Source organism: Bacillus rossius (genome assembly GCF_032445375.1).
Source record: "Bacillus rossius redtenbacheri isolate Brsri chromosome 4 unlocalized genomic scaffold, Brsri_v3 Brsri_v3_scf4_1, whole genome shotgun sequence".
NCBI lineage: Eukaryota > Metazoa > Arthropoda > Insecta > Phasmatodea > Bacillidae > Bacillus > Bacillus rossius.
Window position 1 is genome coordinate 16,120,016 of NW_026962010.1, and position 18,526 is coordinate 16,138,541.

Consider the following 18,526-nt stretch of genomic DNA (forward strand, 5'->3'; position numbering starts at 1 on the left):
TGGACTGTGAACATTTCTATCGCAAGATATATTGTGGCGCCCTCAGAGGGGTAACAAGAGGAAGGTTTGATTAGAGCAAACATTAAAACAGTGTTGTGAGAATACACAAAATGTTTATTGAAATTTTTGCTGAGTCAAATAAACGACCACTCATGTATTCTTTAAGTTTATTACAGCTGTGTGTGATTACTGTATTCTTTAAGGTTATTACAGCTGTGTGTGATTACTGGGAGTACTCCACAAACTCAAACTATAAACAAAGAAATGTCACCAATGTTAACAGAGAGTCTAACTTTGTCATGAATACAAACAAATTATTGAACCAATTATAAAATCAAAACTTATATTGGCTCCTCATCGTAAAAGTGAGAGAATTGTTATTAAAACACTGAAGTGAAAAAGTTCAATTAATACAATAGTAAAAAATTTCAAGTAACCTCCAATAAGTCTTACTGGAGCCTTAAAGAAACTTGGTGAATATGGCTGTGAGAAAACAAAGAATTTCCATTAAAAGATTATTTATAAGACAGATACAATTAACCTAACTCCTTAATTAATAATTACTGAAACATTAATATTCTGCAAGTTCATTACACCTAACACTTGTTATAATGCATCCTACATCTACAACTAGCTCATATTAGATCGGTTTCACAAAAATGACACAAAGGTAAACCCATCAGTTAAGCGGTTGATGACTCGTTGGACACTCGCCTTATTAAAGATTGTAGAAAGTGAGGGTCCACTCCAGGACCCCACTGCAGCAAGTCGTCTCGTAGTAGTGGTGTCTGCCATGTAGCACACTCCTCCCTAACAACGCTTAACACGGACTTCGGTGGCACGGACCAAGAGCAGAACACCAAGTTCCGAAGATGAATTCTACAGCTGGGCGAAAGAGCAGCCACACCTGGCTCTTCACGACTTGTTGACACTTGTGATCTGACACACTTGTAATGAAAAATCACCATAATGCAAACACCTCCACATTGTTTCCATTCCAAAGCTCTGACAGTGACATAAACTCATCACACTTCACCAGTTTCAACTTCGTCAAAAACCCAAGTCCACAGTCATATTTAAAAGTCAAAATCGGGTTATTATTGCACTGCCCTTTTATGTCAGCCACTGCCCCAGTCACACACTAAGTCCTCTTTATAACCTCTGGTGACATAAACTCTTCCACTCGCACTCGCTCGACAAGTAAAAAAAAGTTGTCTGTGAGTATTTTTGTATCTTGGCGGCAACTTTCTCTCACCCAAAGGTCGTAATCCCACCGAGTGGTTTTCCAGTAATTACTCGCTCAGTGAGTAGTAACTCACTCCTTGAGTCACATCAACAAGTCTCTGAATGTGTAACCAGTTACCTATTCTTGCAGCTATCTCCTGTTGGCACCTCAACAGTGATCAGGCTAAGTCCGAATTCACTTGCAAAAAAATTGAAGTCCAGCCTACCCACTTCTGAGGCTAAGTCCCAACATGCTGCTGGATGTAGTGTCGGGAAGAGTGACGTTCCTCGTTGATGAGGTGACGTAGATGTGTGTGAGAGCTTTCTCTTCCACCACTCCAAAGGCTCTGAGCACTGCAGACCAACCCTGGCCTTTTATATACTCATTAGGCTCTTATCCAATTCATTGTCGAACCGTCCAGAAGCATGGAGTTACCTCCCCGCCTCCAGGGGAGGAAGGAGGGGTGATGAGGTCAGGGGACAATTCACGTGTTCCCCCTCCACCCACATGGCTTGAGAGAGCCTTGATGTAGCTGCAGATGATGCCTGCCGGTGTGGTAGGCCACCAGATATACCTCGCTGTTCTGCTGGTGGTGTCACATTCTGGGGCTAACTTCCAAATCATTGTCTAAATTATGATTGCGTTGTGTACGGTGGAAACTAACTGCAGCATAAATGTTAACATAAGTGTTTGATGAACAGGTGGGTTTCTGGCCCAGAAGTTTGCAGAGTACACTGCGGTGTGCCCTCGTGTGGCAAGCCTCATCCTCTGCAACACTTTCACCGACACGGCCGTGTTCAGCTACAGCGAGTCAGCAGTTGTGTGAGTACCATTGGTCTATCGACAGTGAAAGGTCTTTAAGGCTCCCACCTACTTGGGCACACATACAGGTGCGCAGAGTTTCAGAAGAAACCACGTCATTCTTAAACTGCTCAAGATATCCGATTGGTGTCTGTTTACGAATAGCATTTAAGAATGTAGTGAGGGCAGATGAGTAGTTCTAGTTTTAACTATATTTTTAGAAAGAGTGAAAATGGCTAAAAGGCATGTTTTCTGAATAATTTTTAGACATGAAACACTCAGTGCAGAATCTTGAAATCTCTCGAGGGACTTGCAGTACTCGCCTCACTAACACAAATGCACCCCTGGCTAGGCGTGTCCATTAGTCCAGCATGTTCGCTTCGCAACCACGACCGTGCCAGATCATTGAACATCAATAAAGTTTTAACAGAAATAACAAAGAAAAATTAACATACAGTACAATGGTATAATGTAATAAGTTGTTCGATAGAAAGAAAAAATACAGGTGAGCCTTGTCCTCCTTCAAAAAGATTATTATGGACATATGCCTGTGAAATTTAAAATATAACCTGATAGAAAACAGAAAACGCAAGTAGTGATACAACCTGGCAGCCCATGTTATCAGCCGGAATCCAACCAAAATATTGGTTGCAGTTGTGTCAGGAAACACGGACATTGGTTTAACGTTTAACGTCTATGTCAGCTATTTGCTCTTAGTGTAATGGATTGAAATGAAAACGAGACATTGACTGCGTACTAAAACTTTTAATACAAAACAGACACTGAATGGTACATAATTTTTTTATTTCAGTTAATATTAGACAACAATTTTGTTTTAATTGGCCTGTGATATAAAGAATAAGATACATAAGACATAATATCAACATTAATGTGTCTTCGACAAATGAGTGGGTACTATCTTCACTCGATAAATCCATTAGTACATACAACAGCGGTAAAGGTTCTTGCAGTGTTGGCTTCATTCTCCGAGCGTGCCTTGGCAGCTTTGCGACGCTCCCGAAACAGTCTCGCTCGCTCTGCACCAGACATAGGGGTACCTGGGCATGGCACATTGCCTCCTCTTTCCAACAGTAGACGTAATTTATATTTTCAGCTGGTTCTTGCATGGACTGAGACACATTTTGTATTTTAATATTTGATACAGGTTTACTTTACATTTTTACGTATAAATATCATCCAAAATACACTATTTTTATCTTAAATTGATCAATCTAAAAAGGCTCAATACACAAACACACGAATCACCGTGCTGTCATGTCCGAGTCGTAAGCTACACTAAATAGAAAGGGGAGAGAGATAGCCAGTTTTGATCAATCTGCGTGGTTCCCGTTCCCCGTGAACCCATCTGCCTGTGATGTAAACTCAAGGTCGCATCAGCAAGCTGACTATATTCGTTAAATAATGACACCACACTTACGTTTTTAAGTCTAATAGTTAGGGAATTATTAAGGCAAGATGATTCAAACCTTTTTGATATGGTACAAAGTTTAATAGTTAGGAAATTATTAAGGCAAGATGATACAGACCTTTTTGTTATGGTACAAAGTCTAATAGGGAATTATTAAGGCAAGACAATACAGACATTCTTGTTACGGTAAAAATTTCTGTTCTGGTACCCGTATATTTAGGTGATTTTAAAGATGTTTCATGTCAAAGTATCTTAACATGAGCAGTCCAATTGGTGCCGATTACAGAACATGTCGAACCATAGAACACTGGATTGAAGACCTTTCACAGTATTTACAGTTGTATTTTTGTGGTTAGAATAATATTTGTACATAAAGCATAGCTTGTGATTTCCTTTATTTTTTTTCTTTTAGATTTTGGATGTTGCCATCTTTGATCCTGAAAAAAATGGTGATGGGAAACTTCAACACTGGCAAAGTTGACACTCTCATTGCTGATTCTATTGATTTCATGGTAGAGAGGGTAAGAGTCCTTTTTCTTGAATAAAATATAAAATAGCCTTTTTAAAATATATATGGAAAGTTTGTCTCTGTACTTTCTCTGTTACATTTGGTTTGAATAGAACATATCTCCTTCAGAAAAAACAATGAAATATATTACTAACTGATACTTACAAAACAGTACCTTATTATGGTTTTTAAAAAAAATGAACCTTTTACTTGATTGTTAAGAAAATATTTACTTATTATTCAATACTTAAGAAATGTTGTATAGTGTTTCTTTTAAATTTTGCAAGATAAATTTTGAGTCAGTGTTTTTATTGACGACCAAAGTGTGTTTAGTAATATTAATTAATTTTGCTAAAAAAATTATTCTGAATAATCATTTTTAAAAGCTATATTTTCAAATTTAGCATATTAAAATGAATTTTACATCACAATAAAAACTTCAGTTGAAATTGGTGGCGGTGTTTTTTGTCACTGGTAATAATATAGGTTTTAAAACATTAACAAATATGTACATGAAAACATGAATATGGCCTTTGTGTTCACAGTACCAGAAAACAAATTTTAATATTGCAACTTTGAGATACATCATTTAACTATTTTATCAACCATACTACATCCCAGGTAATCATTTATAACTGGCTGGATAAAGGGGAAGTTCTTGTTTAATGTATAGTATTGAGAAGTATAGTAGACATCTCTGAAATACAGTAACGGTTTTACTGCTTATTTTGTTTTTTTATGAGCTTTGTTTTCAAAAGACTTAAGTTAGTTCATGTGAAATCCAACAAATCGTAGTCTGTCAAATAGATTGGAATGTGTGTTGCAATGTTAAACAGTTAAGCAGTTACGAGCGAAGTGAGAGCGAGAGTGTTCTTGATAGCGTGGCTCCTGGTGGTTCCCTCAGCTGGAGAGCCTGAGCCAGCAGGAACTGGCCTCCAGGCTGACGATGAACTGCATCAACTGCTACGTGGAGCCGCAGAAGATCATCACGCTGCCCATCACCATCCTGGATGTGTTCGACGAGTACGCCCTGTCCAACACGGTGCGGGAGGAGATGTACAAGTGCTACCCGACCGCCAAGCTGGCGCACCTCAAGTCGGGCGGCAACTTCCCCTACCTCAGCCGCAGCGACGAGGTCAACCTGCATCTGCAGGTGGGTGGTTGCATCTCCCTGCAGCCTGGAGCGTCAAACCACCAGAAGAAAAATACACATCTAAATCTTGAACTTTTGAAAAAAAATTATTCAAAATTTGAAACAACCATCTGTCTGGATGGTGTGCCAGTTGTGAGCATGCATGAGCATACCTGAGCAGTAAGAGTACATGCTTGGTAAGAGGCAGCACATGCTGAAAACATGCTTATTAATGCACAGAGGTGTTCATGATTCCAACCCGGTCTGTAAACATTTTAACCTTTTTTTATGTGCATGAATATTTTGGTCGTTTCAGAAGTGTCTTAAAACAATCGTCTAAGTATAGGCGAAGTATTGCATGAACTACCGTAAAAGTCTGGCCACACATATTCCGATAGCAGACCTACTAATTGTACACTGTACTGTATAAGTGCATGCCGATAAGATTACGGGCATTTGGCATGAAGGCAACTTCATTGTGGGCAGCACAATAAAAGCTAAAAGTAGAAGAAGAGGTTATAAGTAGAGTTTAGAATAGTGTAGAAACTGTGGAAACTGCTGGAGGACAGACTGAATGTTTTCCGCTAAAGAAACACTGTGAAGCAGGTAGTGTACTGTCCCTCTTCCTGTTTGTTATTGCAGGGTATTCACGTTTTCTGCAAAGTCAGGGAATTTGTCAGAGAAAGTCAAGAAATTTACTTAGAATTTGGAAAGTTATGAAAATTCCCCAGTGGTAGTAATTTGAGGGGAATATGTCATGATCCAATTTGCTATCACCGAGACAGAGAATTTTTTTCTAGGTGGTGTTTTAGTGCATATTCAAACATACTATGAAATGGTATATGCAAGTTTCTGTTAAATATAAAATAAATAAAGTGGAGAAAGATTTTGGCCAGCTATGGAGATGGTGGAGGTTGAATTGTTTTTCCCCCCTTTTTTTCCTTTCAGAAAGTAGCAAATAGGTAAATTAACTAGAAAATTAGTCTGGGATATTTGAAATTTTGGTTATGGAAAAGTCAGGGAAAATTTATCACAGATTTGTGTGGGTAATGATGTAGTGGATGATTGGCATTTACAGAAAAAAGAGAGAGCTTTGCTGTTTGCAGATAATGAGATGTTATGGGGATGAATCGAGAAAGATGTACAACCTTAGGTGATGTGTGAGCGAAGTAGTGGTAATAATTCAAAGGTAAGATAACGGCAGTAAGAGTTAAAAATTATGGTATGTAGTCTTAACAACGAGAGATATGTTAGTATATGTACCTGGGAAGCATTCTTATAGTATGATAGTAGATGGAAAGAAGTAATAATACAAACACTGCAATAAGAAAATACGTAGAGGTTGTACATGTGATCAGATCACCATCCCAACAAGGCTATAAGGGTTTATTTATCTGATGGGTCACATCTGTAGCAGAATTTTTGTAATCTGATGGGTTTTCTCCAGGTACTCCTGTTTTCTTACCCTTGCATTCCATCTCTACTTCGCCCTCAAGTTCTCTAATGACTATGTCAACAAGACATTAAACACTAATTCATTTATTATGCTCTATTGCACTTTTAACTAAATTTATTAATGTTGTTAAAAATAGACTGCTTGTTGCTCATTGCAATGAATCTTCGTTCGTACAACTATTCCACTCCTAGTTCGCTCTTAAGTGAATTCTGAAATAAAACTTTTGTATCATTGCGTGAGGTCAGCACGTAATATGTGTAACCTGACTTCAACAGACAAGAATCTAATGTTTTGTTGGTTGATTTTCGAGAGGTGAGGTTTTTTCTGTAGATGTAGTAATGATGTTTAATCAATTCGAGACTCTGTTGAAAGATGTTTTTCCTACTATAGTTAATTTTTTTCTAGTAAAAATTACTTTTTTTAATCTATCATTTAGAGGAAAAATGTGCACCGTACTGTAATCGTGAAAAATCACCATACAGAAGTTAGTGCTCATTCACAATAATTCAAGGCTGTGGTATAATGCAAGTTGTAATTGAATTTTACATATTACATACAATTTGTCAATGCAATGTTCTTAATACACTTAATTAACTAACTGAAAGTGCCGTATTAACGTGACCTAGTTTTATAGTAGACATATCAGAGTCCTTATTTACATAGCGCAACATTTTCTTCATAGTAGGATAACTGTTTTTTAAATAAAAAATAAACAATTAACTTTACACATTATAGCCGTTTCACAAACTTTTAACATTTTCAACACAGGATGCGCACGTCATTATTTTTCCTGGTACCACAAGTTTTTTAGTCTCCATTTTTTTTTTTTTTTCCATATAGACATTTGAATTATTATGTATCTATTGATTTTGCAATAATTTTCATGTGTGTTTCAAAAATGTAAAAACAATATTTTTGCATGCACTTTGTAAAGGTTTCCCTTCTCTGTGCCATGAACACTCGTCAGACTGTGCCATTTCACCACACTCAGGTGTGTACGCACCCACACTATCTCAATATCAGGTTCCGACTGCGAATGGAAGTCCGGGAGTTCACCACGGTCACATAGATTAGATAGGTCTGGAAACTTACCTTTATTCTCCATCTGCTTAGTGAAGCTCGCGGCGGCCTGAAAACTAAGGGCGCTAGTAGTAACAGAACCCATTATTAATATTGTCTTAAATGGGAGTTTCGTTACAAAAGTAGGTATATTTTTTAAAAACTATGTTTCATTTTAAACATTGATTACAGTTTAGGCTTTTTGATTTATTTGGGAGCTTTTTAGGAGTAAAATGTATAGCAATAACTTGTAACTTGGCCGCAATTGTCAGTTAACCATAAGAAAGCATTTTGAAATTATAGGTGTGTATTTAAATTGAGAATATTTGTTTGCTATAAATTTTAATCTTCAAGCAGGTGTCATTATTTCAAATGTGATTTTTAATACAGTAATTCTTTTTAATCTTTTAAACAGGATTTGTACTTTTTTAAAAAAAAATAATGTTGAAATTATAAATTTTCCTATTAGAAATAGGTTTTCTACCTTCCAACATGGTTTTAGAGCTGGTATGACCACTGCTACCAATCTTATTTTCTAAAACCTATTTATAACGAAGTCACGAACAGGGGCCAGGTGAATACTTGCTACTTCGATCATGCAAAAGCTTATGATTCTGTAAACCATGTTATTTTACTTAGGAAACTGTCTAACTTTGGTTTAAGTGACAATTTTGTAAAATGGTCTGTTTGACTTTTACCTATTATAATTACCTGTATGTAATTCTCAATTCTTTGGTGTTTTCCATTGCACATTAATGTTCCCCACTACTGTGCCGTTCTGTGTCATAGGACCTAATCATGATTTGACCGTCCAACAGATACATTTACGACAGTTCGACGAGACAAACCTCTCCGCAGCGGAGCCCGGGTCCTGTCTGGACCCCATTCCTGTCGCAAGGTAGAACTTGGTTACGGTCGACACGTGAAGCTGTTGCCATTATTACTCAGCAAAACTTGGTAGAAAAAGAGACGTTGCATCAACCAGTTTTGAACGTACCTGTTTTTGAGATATACCTCTCAATGGATGGCCTACGCCTTGATGGAGTTTTTACTACAATCATTCATACTCGTGTAAGTGCCAGCCACAACTAGACAGCAAGTATGAATGTTTGTTACTTAATTCAGGTATATTGTGCTTGTAAGAGAGGTATGGTGTTGAATTGTTCTCAATGTGTATGTGTTAGGATTTAATGTAGTTTTATTTAGCAGAACTTAGTAAATATGTATGTAGGAATTATGCTTTCCACACAAGTTACAGTTAATTTTCTCATGTGTGTTATAGAAAACTGGCATTTTACTAGTCATTAACTCATGTGTTTTTATAAAAAATAATTATTTTTAATAGAATGGTTTTTTTGTGTTTAATGCTGCAGTTATTTTTTTATTGGTGAACTTTTGTATAACTATTTGGTATAGGATATATTTACATTGTTTTGTTTTGAAAAGGATTTTTTTCTTAATGTATGGTTACTTTGATGTGCAGTCAAAACATATTCTGACTTGATAATTCACGTTAATAATAAGCCTCAAAGGAATTGGTTTTTGTTATGTTAATGTCTAGACTGTTTTGATTATTGCTATAATTTTCGTATGGATTTTTGTTAAGTAATAATAAGAGTATGTTAGTATGCTGTTAAAAGAAGTTATGAATGTAGTTGTTGGTGCATTCCAAGAACCAAGGTTAATTATAGTTATTCTTGAGATTATTTCAACTGGTGATATTTGAAACTATTGTGTGTGCAATAATGCAATTTGTGCCTTTGCCAAGAACACTTTGTCACATGGCTCCAGAAGTTGTTTTGTATCTTGATTTGGTTCGCCATGAGGGCGCCTGTCATCAAGTGCAGTTTTGTTCTAGTTCTCTATGTTCCTTGTAAACATGTAACATACTCCCTTTGATATTCACTTCACCCCTACTAGTTTCGTGGAAGAACTTTCAAAGACTATCAGGGTAAGTACTACTTCACTAAGAGTGTGATGCAACCATAGCTGCACTTGTGTATATGTACTATTTATGTTGCTAGAGTGATACTTATTCTTTCTTATACATATTATGTATTCCAGAGCATTTCTTTGTGTGATATAACAATGTGTACATGGCAAAATATTTTTAAAATGTACGATTTAGTAAGATCAAATAATGGTTTAAAATGTATAACTGGAAATTGTGTAAAAATTGTTTTACGCTTGGAGTAATTCATCCTACTGGAAGGGAGCATTGATGGCTGTTGTGAATTCTTTGATATTGAAGGTGGCAGTTACTTAATACACCAAAACCATCTCTGGGACTAATTACATTTGCATAGTTAGCAGTTCCTCGTGGTCTGGCCGAGATGTGATAGCGTGTCACACTCACGTCCAACAGCAAAGGAGTTGCTATGTACTAAGCTTTATCTGAGATCTCCAGAGTTAGAAATTATGTAATTCTCCCGCACATGTTTCTCACTTTGATTGAGATGTATTGTGGAAATAAGCCAATGACATTTGTTTTGTTCAGCGGGAACTGTTGTTCTAAACACTACACATGACCAGAGATTAGGGAAATATACAGATGGAGCATAAGGTCCATTTATAGATGAGAAAAGTGGGGGGAGGGGGGATTTCAGTGTACTACACGTACCAGTATGGCAGCCATTTGTTTACAAATATCAGCTCTACCTTTATTGGAGATTAAATTGGAGAAAAATGTCAACTCCTATCATTACTTTCGTGTTTTGGACTTTTAATATGTATAAACATATTAACCGGCAATATTTTGATCTAATTTTCTTCCAAACAGCTAACTACAGATGTTAATAAAAGTAGTCTAGAACAGATGATACAAATATAAACATCCGCCATATTGGTATGTGAAAATCAGATAAAATGTGGGGGGGGAGGGGGGCAGAGGAGAAATGGCTTCACGTCTGATGGCTAATGCTCCATCTGTATCCTTTCCTAATCTCTGAACATGACCCATTGTGCATCTGCACAACATCGCCAAGCCATGTTAACTAGCAACCAGACCACCAGAGGGATAGTAGTGGAGGTTTGTCTAGGGCCTGCAATACTTTTATTTGGCGTTAGATAATGGGTTACTTATTCACCACAATGCACCTAAATGAAACACTTGAAACTTACTACGTAACATCCTATTTTTTTCATACAACATTTATCACCAGCCAATCAGAATCTTGCAAGAAAATTAAAAGATAACTATGCTTTGATACTGGCATGTCAATTACCTATATCATGGGGGGAAGAGAGAAAAAAAGGAAATATATTTACTTGCCAATATTATGTACACATTTAATTATTTTGTTATACTTTGCACACGTTTATGATCCCAATTAAAAATTTAAGTATAAATTTTAGCCTTAGTGCCATTACTTAAAATCTAAAAAAAAAAATTAGGTTTATATGACCAATGTAATTGTACTCAATTGTCTGTCAATATGATTACTTTCCATCTCCTATGCAGTTTTCTCATTGATTCATTGAAGATGCTAACATATGTCATAGTTGCAGGTTATAGTTTAGCATTGGAGAATATTATTAACAGATATAAACACTATGACTTAGTTTGACTTGCATGTGCAGTGCCTTAATTTGATAACAGTTTATCATACTGAGCAAAACTATAAGAGAATAGATGAATAAATGAGATATGTTCTAACTAATTAATGGCAGGAATGAAGCAGGAAGAGAATAGAGTATCATTTAAGGAACAACGGTACAAAAATCAAAAGTGGTTGCAGCATTTTTCCCAGCTAACTAGACTACAGTTGCCAACAACAATTCATAATGATGTTTTTGAAAATGAAAATTTATCAGCAATGTGAGATGCTTGGATATCAAATTCACTCTCAAATATAATAGGATTAGAGTTTTGTGCCCACACCGACTGATCAATTTCGTAAGGCTGTGTTCAAGTGATCAATGGTGTTATTTTTTCTCGTGTGTTTTAGTGGGGTAGTAGGTTTTTTTTTTTTTTTTTTTTTTTTTTTTTACTGCTTGTACTTATCATTCAGCACAAATTTTTGCTATGCCCTTAACATTGCAGTTGTAAGGCCATATTGCATAGTAAAGATCTGTTTTTTTATTTAGTTTATCTGTTAAATTTAAATGAGTTTAATAAAGTGTTTGACCGTATATCACATGGTCACTCACACATTGTAAAAAATGATACTGCTAGTTAATCCACTTAAAAATATCCCATATCGGGGTCTGTTATCAAACAATACCGCCAGACTGACATTTACTGAAATGTCAGGCTGTTTATTTGACATTGTAAGACGCCGAATTTGAGAATGTTAAGGTGGAAAACTGTCATGTTGAAGATTGTGAAAGGTGCCAAATGACTGTAATCACTGAGCATCCTGCTGCAAACCATGGGTTCTGTCCCAAGCCCTGACATAACTAAACTCTAATTTATGTTGTCTCTGCTTCTGTGCTTGGAATTATTATTGGATGAAAATTTTTCACAAACCAACCCTCTTATAATTTTCCATGATGAGAATTTCTGACCCAAGTTGATATAATTCTGTGTTGATTATGCCACTCCCACCTCATCCCAAACACATTTTCCTTCAGAGGAAGATAGCGTTGCCCAATTGTTAGCAGGCGAACTAAGCTCAGTAGTTCGAATTCAATTCCAAGTGAAACGATCTAAATCTAAACGGCGTGAAAAGGTTCTTTATGGGGGATTATCAAACCTCCAGGGGTAACCTGAACATGCTTGCGAAAGGTCTGTGTGATAATCTACCGCGTGGTGTATGGAAACGCGTGGATACATTATACTTGCTTGAAACTAACAAGAATTCGCTGTGTAAAGAAACGTGAGTTGTAAGATTTGGGGAATTCGACTTTGTGCAAGGACCGTACCCTAAAATCACAAGACCGCCTAGTTATGTTTCCCGCATAACAAGTGGGCTACCTACCAAGAGTTTAGTATCATAGGACTGTAGCCAGAAATTAATTCTGACATTACATCTGGCAATACCAGGTCTAAAAATATACAACAAAACTAAGGAATTCTTAGTGAGATGATTCTAGAGTATCGGATTGTCCGCTATTCCTGTGGCAGCGTGTATAATTTTAAGTGTGGCTGTCACAATAATTACAGTCCTTTTTTTTATAGGCATAGTACTGGTTTTCAGAAAGAAAAATAATTTTTACATTTATTCTTCTATTTCATTCATATTAGAATTTTGATGCTAGTGTATTAACTTGCTTTTTGGTGTTATTTTGGTTTTATCACAATTCACCATATAATCTTATACCTAGTGATGGGCCAGTATAATTCTTTAAAAACTAATATTATAAAGATTTTATGTTGAAGGGAACAGATGCAAAGAAAAATAGAAGAAATGTATTAAATTTTACACAGGCAACTCTAAAGTTTACTAGATCTGTGTGTGTTAGTCTGTTTGAACACAATAGTTAATGCTTTTATTTATTGTAGATTGTTCAGTTTTGACACTCAAGACCAAGATTTGGATTCAACAGGTAGATTCAAGGTACTCTTAGTGATTTGAATACGGGATTCAGGACCCATCACTAGCTGTTAGATTGCATGTTGATAAGCAAGGTTGTGCGACTTTCAAGAACATCTCTTAAATGAAGTAGTAAACTTATTTTATAGTTTTCATTACTGTCTCATAAGCTTTGTCATCTTGTATGCTGGAAACCATGGTGAAAATTTAAACTCACAAAGTTGATTAAACAAAGTTAACCAAAAGTGTTAAATTTTCATGTGTATTTAAGGTGTGTAATAATGAAAAAAAAAAAAAGTTCTCTTTAAAGTGGCAATATTTTTAACAGCTCTGCTTCACATGCTATGGTGTTGTTTTCCTCATTATTACTATTTTTTATGTAAGGACTATTTCTGGAATTTCAACAAAATACTAACTTTGCATTTATTGGTGTCACTAATCCATATTTTCAACAGATATTTACTAAGGGTTTTGCAGGAAGTCCATAAAATAATGTCCAAGTTTCAATGGTATATCATAACAGTTTTCTTTAGACTATTTACAACAAATCATGCATCAAATCAAAGGTAAACAAACCTGGTTTTTCTTACAAATGTTCAATGTGTGCACCTTTAGTTATATGCCACACATCCAATGTAAAGTCCAATTCTTCCCACACTTTGGTTAACACGTCCGGAGTAATGGAAGCAATAGTCTCTTAAATTGTGTCTCAACTGTGGCAAATAATTAGGTAGCTGCAGAATGTAGACACCAGCTTTTATAAAGCTCCAAGAAAAAAAATTAAACTGTGTTATGTCAGGTAAATGTTGTCACTCTTCCACTGTGATGGCTGAGCCCAAGCTGAAAAATACCTGTATATACTCAGCTGTGTGTGTCCCAGCTAGATTAATTATTAAAAGTAATAATTAACATATTTCACATGTAAGAGAGAACAAGAATAAAATATAGTACATAAAAATAAATTGAATAAAATCTAGTGTATTGTGTTGAGTGCTGCAAAACTATAAATGCTAGTTGTTATTCTTAGGTATGAAATTAAACTGTTACAGTCTTAAAATGACATGTGCAATATTTCCTTCCTAAAATTAATTATATTTAGGCAAATTAACTGGTGAATCTTTATTGTATTTTTACTATCATATTAGGACATCAGATATAGGATCTGATAGCAACACCAGATTTAATGTGTACGGTCCTGTGTTGGATAATACAGGAACCTATAATAATGTGATATCAATACGATGATTCACTACACTGTTGTAATTGTAGACACTCAGGTAATCTGCGAGGTGGGAACTCAGCGGCACAGGACCTCCAGGTCTTAAGCGCAGTCAGGTACTAGCTGAAAAGACAATTCAGAAGTTACAACTGGAGCTATCGTAGGCATTGATTCCTCAGCTTCCGTAGTCTTCGGGAGCTGTAAAATGTTAAGACTTGGAATGCTTTCACCCAAGTTGACCAAATCGGGGTTAGCAACTGAAGCACACCAACCAATTCTGCAAGCAGTAGGAAAGAATTTAGCGTGACGCGGAAGCTTTGTCACTGCACAGCATTCCCCCCCCACATGTTTAGCAAGAAGAATATTGCCAACATCCTGAAAAAGACAATTTCAGATGACAAAACCACCACTCGTGGTATCATGGAAGTCTTCCTATCATCCACACGGGATTCTAGGGACTCAGAATAGCGCCACGTGCGGATGAAGCCTTCACCGATGTGTATTTGCTGTTGGCCATCATCATTTTTCCTAATGCTTCCCTTTCAAATTTCATTCCAACACCAAAGAGCAAGCGTGCAAACACAAACACTAGATGACTGGTAGACCAATATATTAAGTGTTTTAAATTAGGTTAATAGAAAAATAAATCATATGAATAAATATATGAAATTATTGATGCATAAGGAATTAAATAGAAGATAAAAATTAAATGAACTAACTGTCATGTGGTGTTTCTCCTTACGTGACTGTCCCAATATATATGATTTTGCATAAGTTTCTCAATAAAAACAATTAATGCATACATAACTTAAGTACAAATAATAACAATACTGTTATATTTTCTAATTATTACAATGTGGAGGCCAGCAAAAAAGAGCTCTCATCTCAACCGATACAACCGTCAGGGACTTCCGACAATTAAACTTTAAACAAAGTGCACATTTAACTGTAATTACAGATTTGCTCGTAGCAAGTTGCAGAACGCAAAATGCTTTACACTCAGGAGTCGCCATTTTTTGTAAGATGGCGCTGCAAGCGAGGAAACCACAAAGCCGTGCTCGCTCATGCTCTTATCTAAAACTGTTGTTACCCTTCGATTGAGACCTTGAACCAACTTACTTACAGTTGATACTGTTAAAATATATAACTGGGACATTCTTGGATGGACGTGCTGTGTATTGGATGTAAAAATTTGCACAAGTGATAATTATTACACTAGTGAATAGCTGTTAAAAATATTGACACAGAAAATTACATGGAAGGCATCATGTTCAAATTTCTGAAAGAGCCCTTAAATGGTAATTATAATAAAATTTAAAAAAAAAACATTACCTGAGAGACGGAGCCTTAACTTTATTGAGAATTATGGTTGGTATATTACGGTAGTTACCGAATTGTGCTCTATTGACTTTAGTGTGGCCGTAAGGTAGATAAGTGAAGTATATTGAGATTTCCTTGAGCCTGTAGTGGAGTATGTGCTGATATTGGTGTTATTTACAGTTGTGAGCCAAAGAGAATATGTATTACCATCTTGTAATGTGGCAACTGTGTTGTATGCTTTGGGCCGTGTTCAGATGGAGGACTTATTTTTGATGGTGTAAATGTTCTTATCACTTTAAAAATGAGAATGTGCTTTAAATATTCTGTCAGCTGTAATTCTATGTGTAAAGACATAGATTTAAACCCCCTCCCCCCAACCACATTAATTAATGTATTGGAACCACAAGTATGACCATTGTAATTTCACATCTTCCATAACTATTGATAGAAAAACCACTTTGAACACGGCTACCTTGATGTATAATTGGTGCTGTTTTGATGTAATAGTCTTTTTGACAAACTGATAAAGTGGCTGTGTATTAAGTAGTTGATGTACATGGCACTTGAGAATTGTATTATTGTTCATTTTCCCCCTTTTCATATTATTAATACATTTTAGCCTATCCAATGTATCTTTTTGTATGTGCAACTACAAATGAAATTCTCAATTATTGAGCAGTTTAATTATTATGTTAATTTGCATTTACATGTAATTTTTCTAAAAAGTTATTTTGTAAGGTTTATATCAATGTGTATATACTGTATATTAAATACTTTCTCAATTTTCAGTTCTAGACTTTTCTTGAAATTAACTTCAAATTATTATTTTAGTCCCAAGAATAGGTATAAATATTTTTCAACTTATTACTACATAGAACGGTACACTAAGTACAAGTAATATGGGACAGTAGTTATAAATAGATATATACCGTGAAAATTGTTTAGAACTTTCCTGCACAATATGATTCCCTATCTCATACGGTCCTTCCATTTCTCCATGTTATGTGGGTTATTTATTTCATTGTAAGATGTTCTGTGTAATATTTGTTTCCTGTATAAAATGATAGGTTGTTTTTTTAATTATTATTAAAAGTTAAAATTCTTTAGGACACGTTTTCAAACTTTTACAATCTTGATTTGCTCCATGTCTGCTGCTGCTGTGTAGCGCATATAAAAATGAGGCTAGCACTGGTTGACATTGTGCTAGTTAGGTTGATGCCTGTAGAGTGTGTGCACGAAGTCGATTATTGGTATCGATAACTCGCCCGTGTGGTTGGTATCATGTTTTGTTAGGTTGATGACCATAGAGTGCACACACTGTTTTTTGCCGAGTAGTATCATTAGTGCTGCTGTGCACTGATGTTACGGTTTTTTTTTTTAATTTAAAGGTAAGCCAAAAAATATGTCCAGAGGCAGCAATATTTCATTCACATGTAAGAAAAGGAAGAGTGGAAATATGAAAAGATTGAAAAACCATTGCTTCAATGTTTCAAACAGCTGCATGCACAAAACATCCCATTGAGTGCCATGATTTTAAAAGCAAAAGCCGAACAATTTGTTTCGACACTTAATATTGAATTCAAAGCCTCAAATGGTTGGCTTGACCGATTTAAGAATATAACTGTTGTTTATCTGGCAATAAGTGGAGAATCTGAGATAGTGAGTAGAGTATCAATATATTCATGGAAAGTATTATTGCCTCAAATTCTGAGTACAAACTGAATGATATTTTCAATGTGATGAGTTCTACCCCTTTTTCCAAATGCTGCCTGACGAGTCATTTTTTGAAAGGAGAGGCTGGCTGACTGTTCTTGAGAGTACCATCATGAATGGGTCCGAGAAGCTTCCACTTTTTGTAATTGGGAAGGCCCAAAATCCACTATGTTTTCAAAATGTGAAAACTTTACCATGTACGTACAAAATAACAAAACAGCATCAATGACTTCGGCGTCTTTGAAAAATACTTGCAGTCCCTCGATGCCAAAATGGGATTAAAGAACAGTGTTTGTGGATCACTGCCCTGCCCATCCGAAGAATGTAGCAAACTTGAAGTATGTGAAAATACAGTTTCTTCCTGCTAATTCCACATCAGTGCTGCAACCCACGGATCAGGGAATGATCAAGGTACTAAAGCAGTGTTACCGCAAGACTGGTGTGTCATCTAATAACAAAAATTAATCGTGCAACACCCAACTCTCCACCATAAAAAGTGTCCATTTTAGATGCACTGCTTTTCCTTGCTGCTTATTGGGATTCGTTGGACCCAACCATCATTGCCAACTGCTTTAAAAAAGTGGGCTTTGGAGGAGACATTGTAGCACCAACTGATGAGGGTGCATGCAATAATGCATAGAAAAGTTTGCAAGGCAAATAAAAAATCATGTGTAGTTTTGACGACTATGTTGAAGCTGACAGTGACGTTCTGCCTTGTGAGCCTCGGTGCTTAAGGCCGTTCAAGGGACTCGGTCAAGTTGTTAAAGGCAATGTTATATAAGCATTTGTCATACATATGCAACAAGTATGCATTTGGTGCATGTATAGTAACATTTCGGAACCAAAACTGCTGTAATTATAATTTTTATTACAAATTTTATATCGTAAATGATTTCATACAATTAGAGTTAATTTTCTTTTTTTTTTTTTTTTTTTAGTAATGACTAAGGATAAATTGTTTTCAAATGTTTTCAATATCATTCTCAGAAATTTTCAATTGGTTAGAGCAAGGAGATTTATTTCTACAATATTAAGCATTATTAACATTTGAACAGAAAAAAAGTAGGGTTGTAGTCTACAAACAAAATAAAATTAGTTTAGGGATATTATGGATTCATACTTTCAGAGGCTATAGCCTAGACTATTTACTTTATTCTGATATGTGGTTTATATATTTACGATGAAAAATA

The 18,526-nt window shown here is 35.7% G+C and overlaps 1 protein-coding gene across 4 annotated transcripts in view; it reads left to right on the forward strand.

Moving 5' to 3' along the window:
• Positions 1-16,411, forward strand: part of LOC134541704 (maspardin-like) — a 33,632-nt gene extending 17,221 nt beyond the window's left edge. For 3 of the 4 annotated variants that reach the window (XM_063385347.1, XM_063385349.1, XM_063385348.1), the window contains 4 exons: positions 1,927-2,047; positions 3,868-3,976; positions 4,868-5,116; positions 8,429-16,411. In XM_063385347.1, the coding sequence (XP_063241417.1) occupies positions 1,927-2,047; positions 3,868-3,976; positions 4,868-5,116; positions 8,429-8,512 (563 nt within the window). In that variant the 3' untranslated portion in view covers positions 8,513-16,411. The other variant, XM_063385346.1, reaches the window with a different exon arrangement.
• The last annotated feature ends 2,115 nt before the right edge of the window (positions 16,412-18,526 follow it).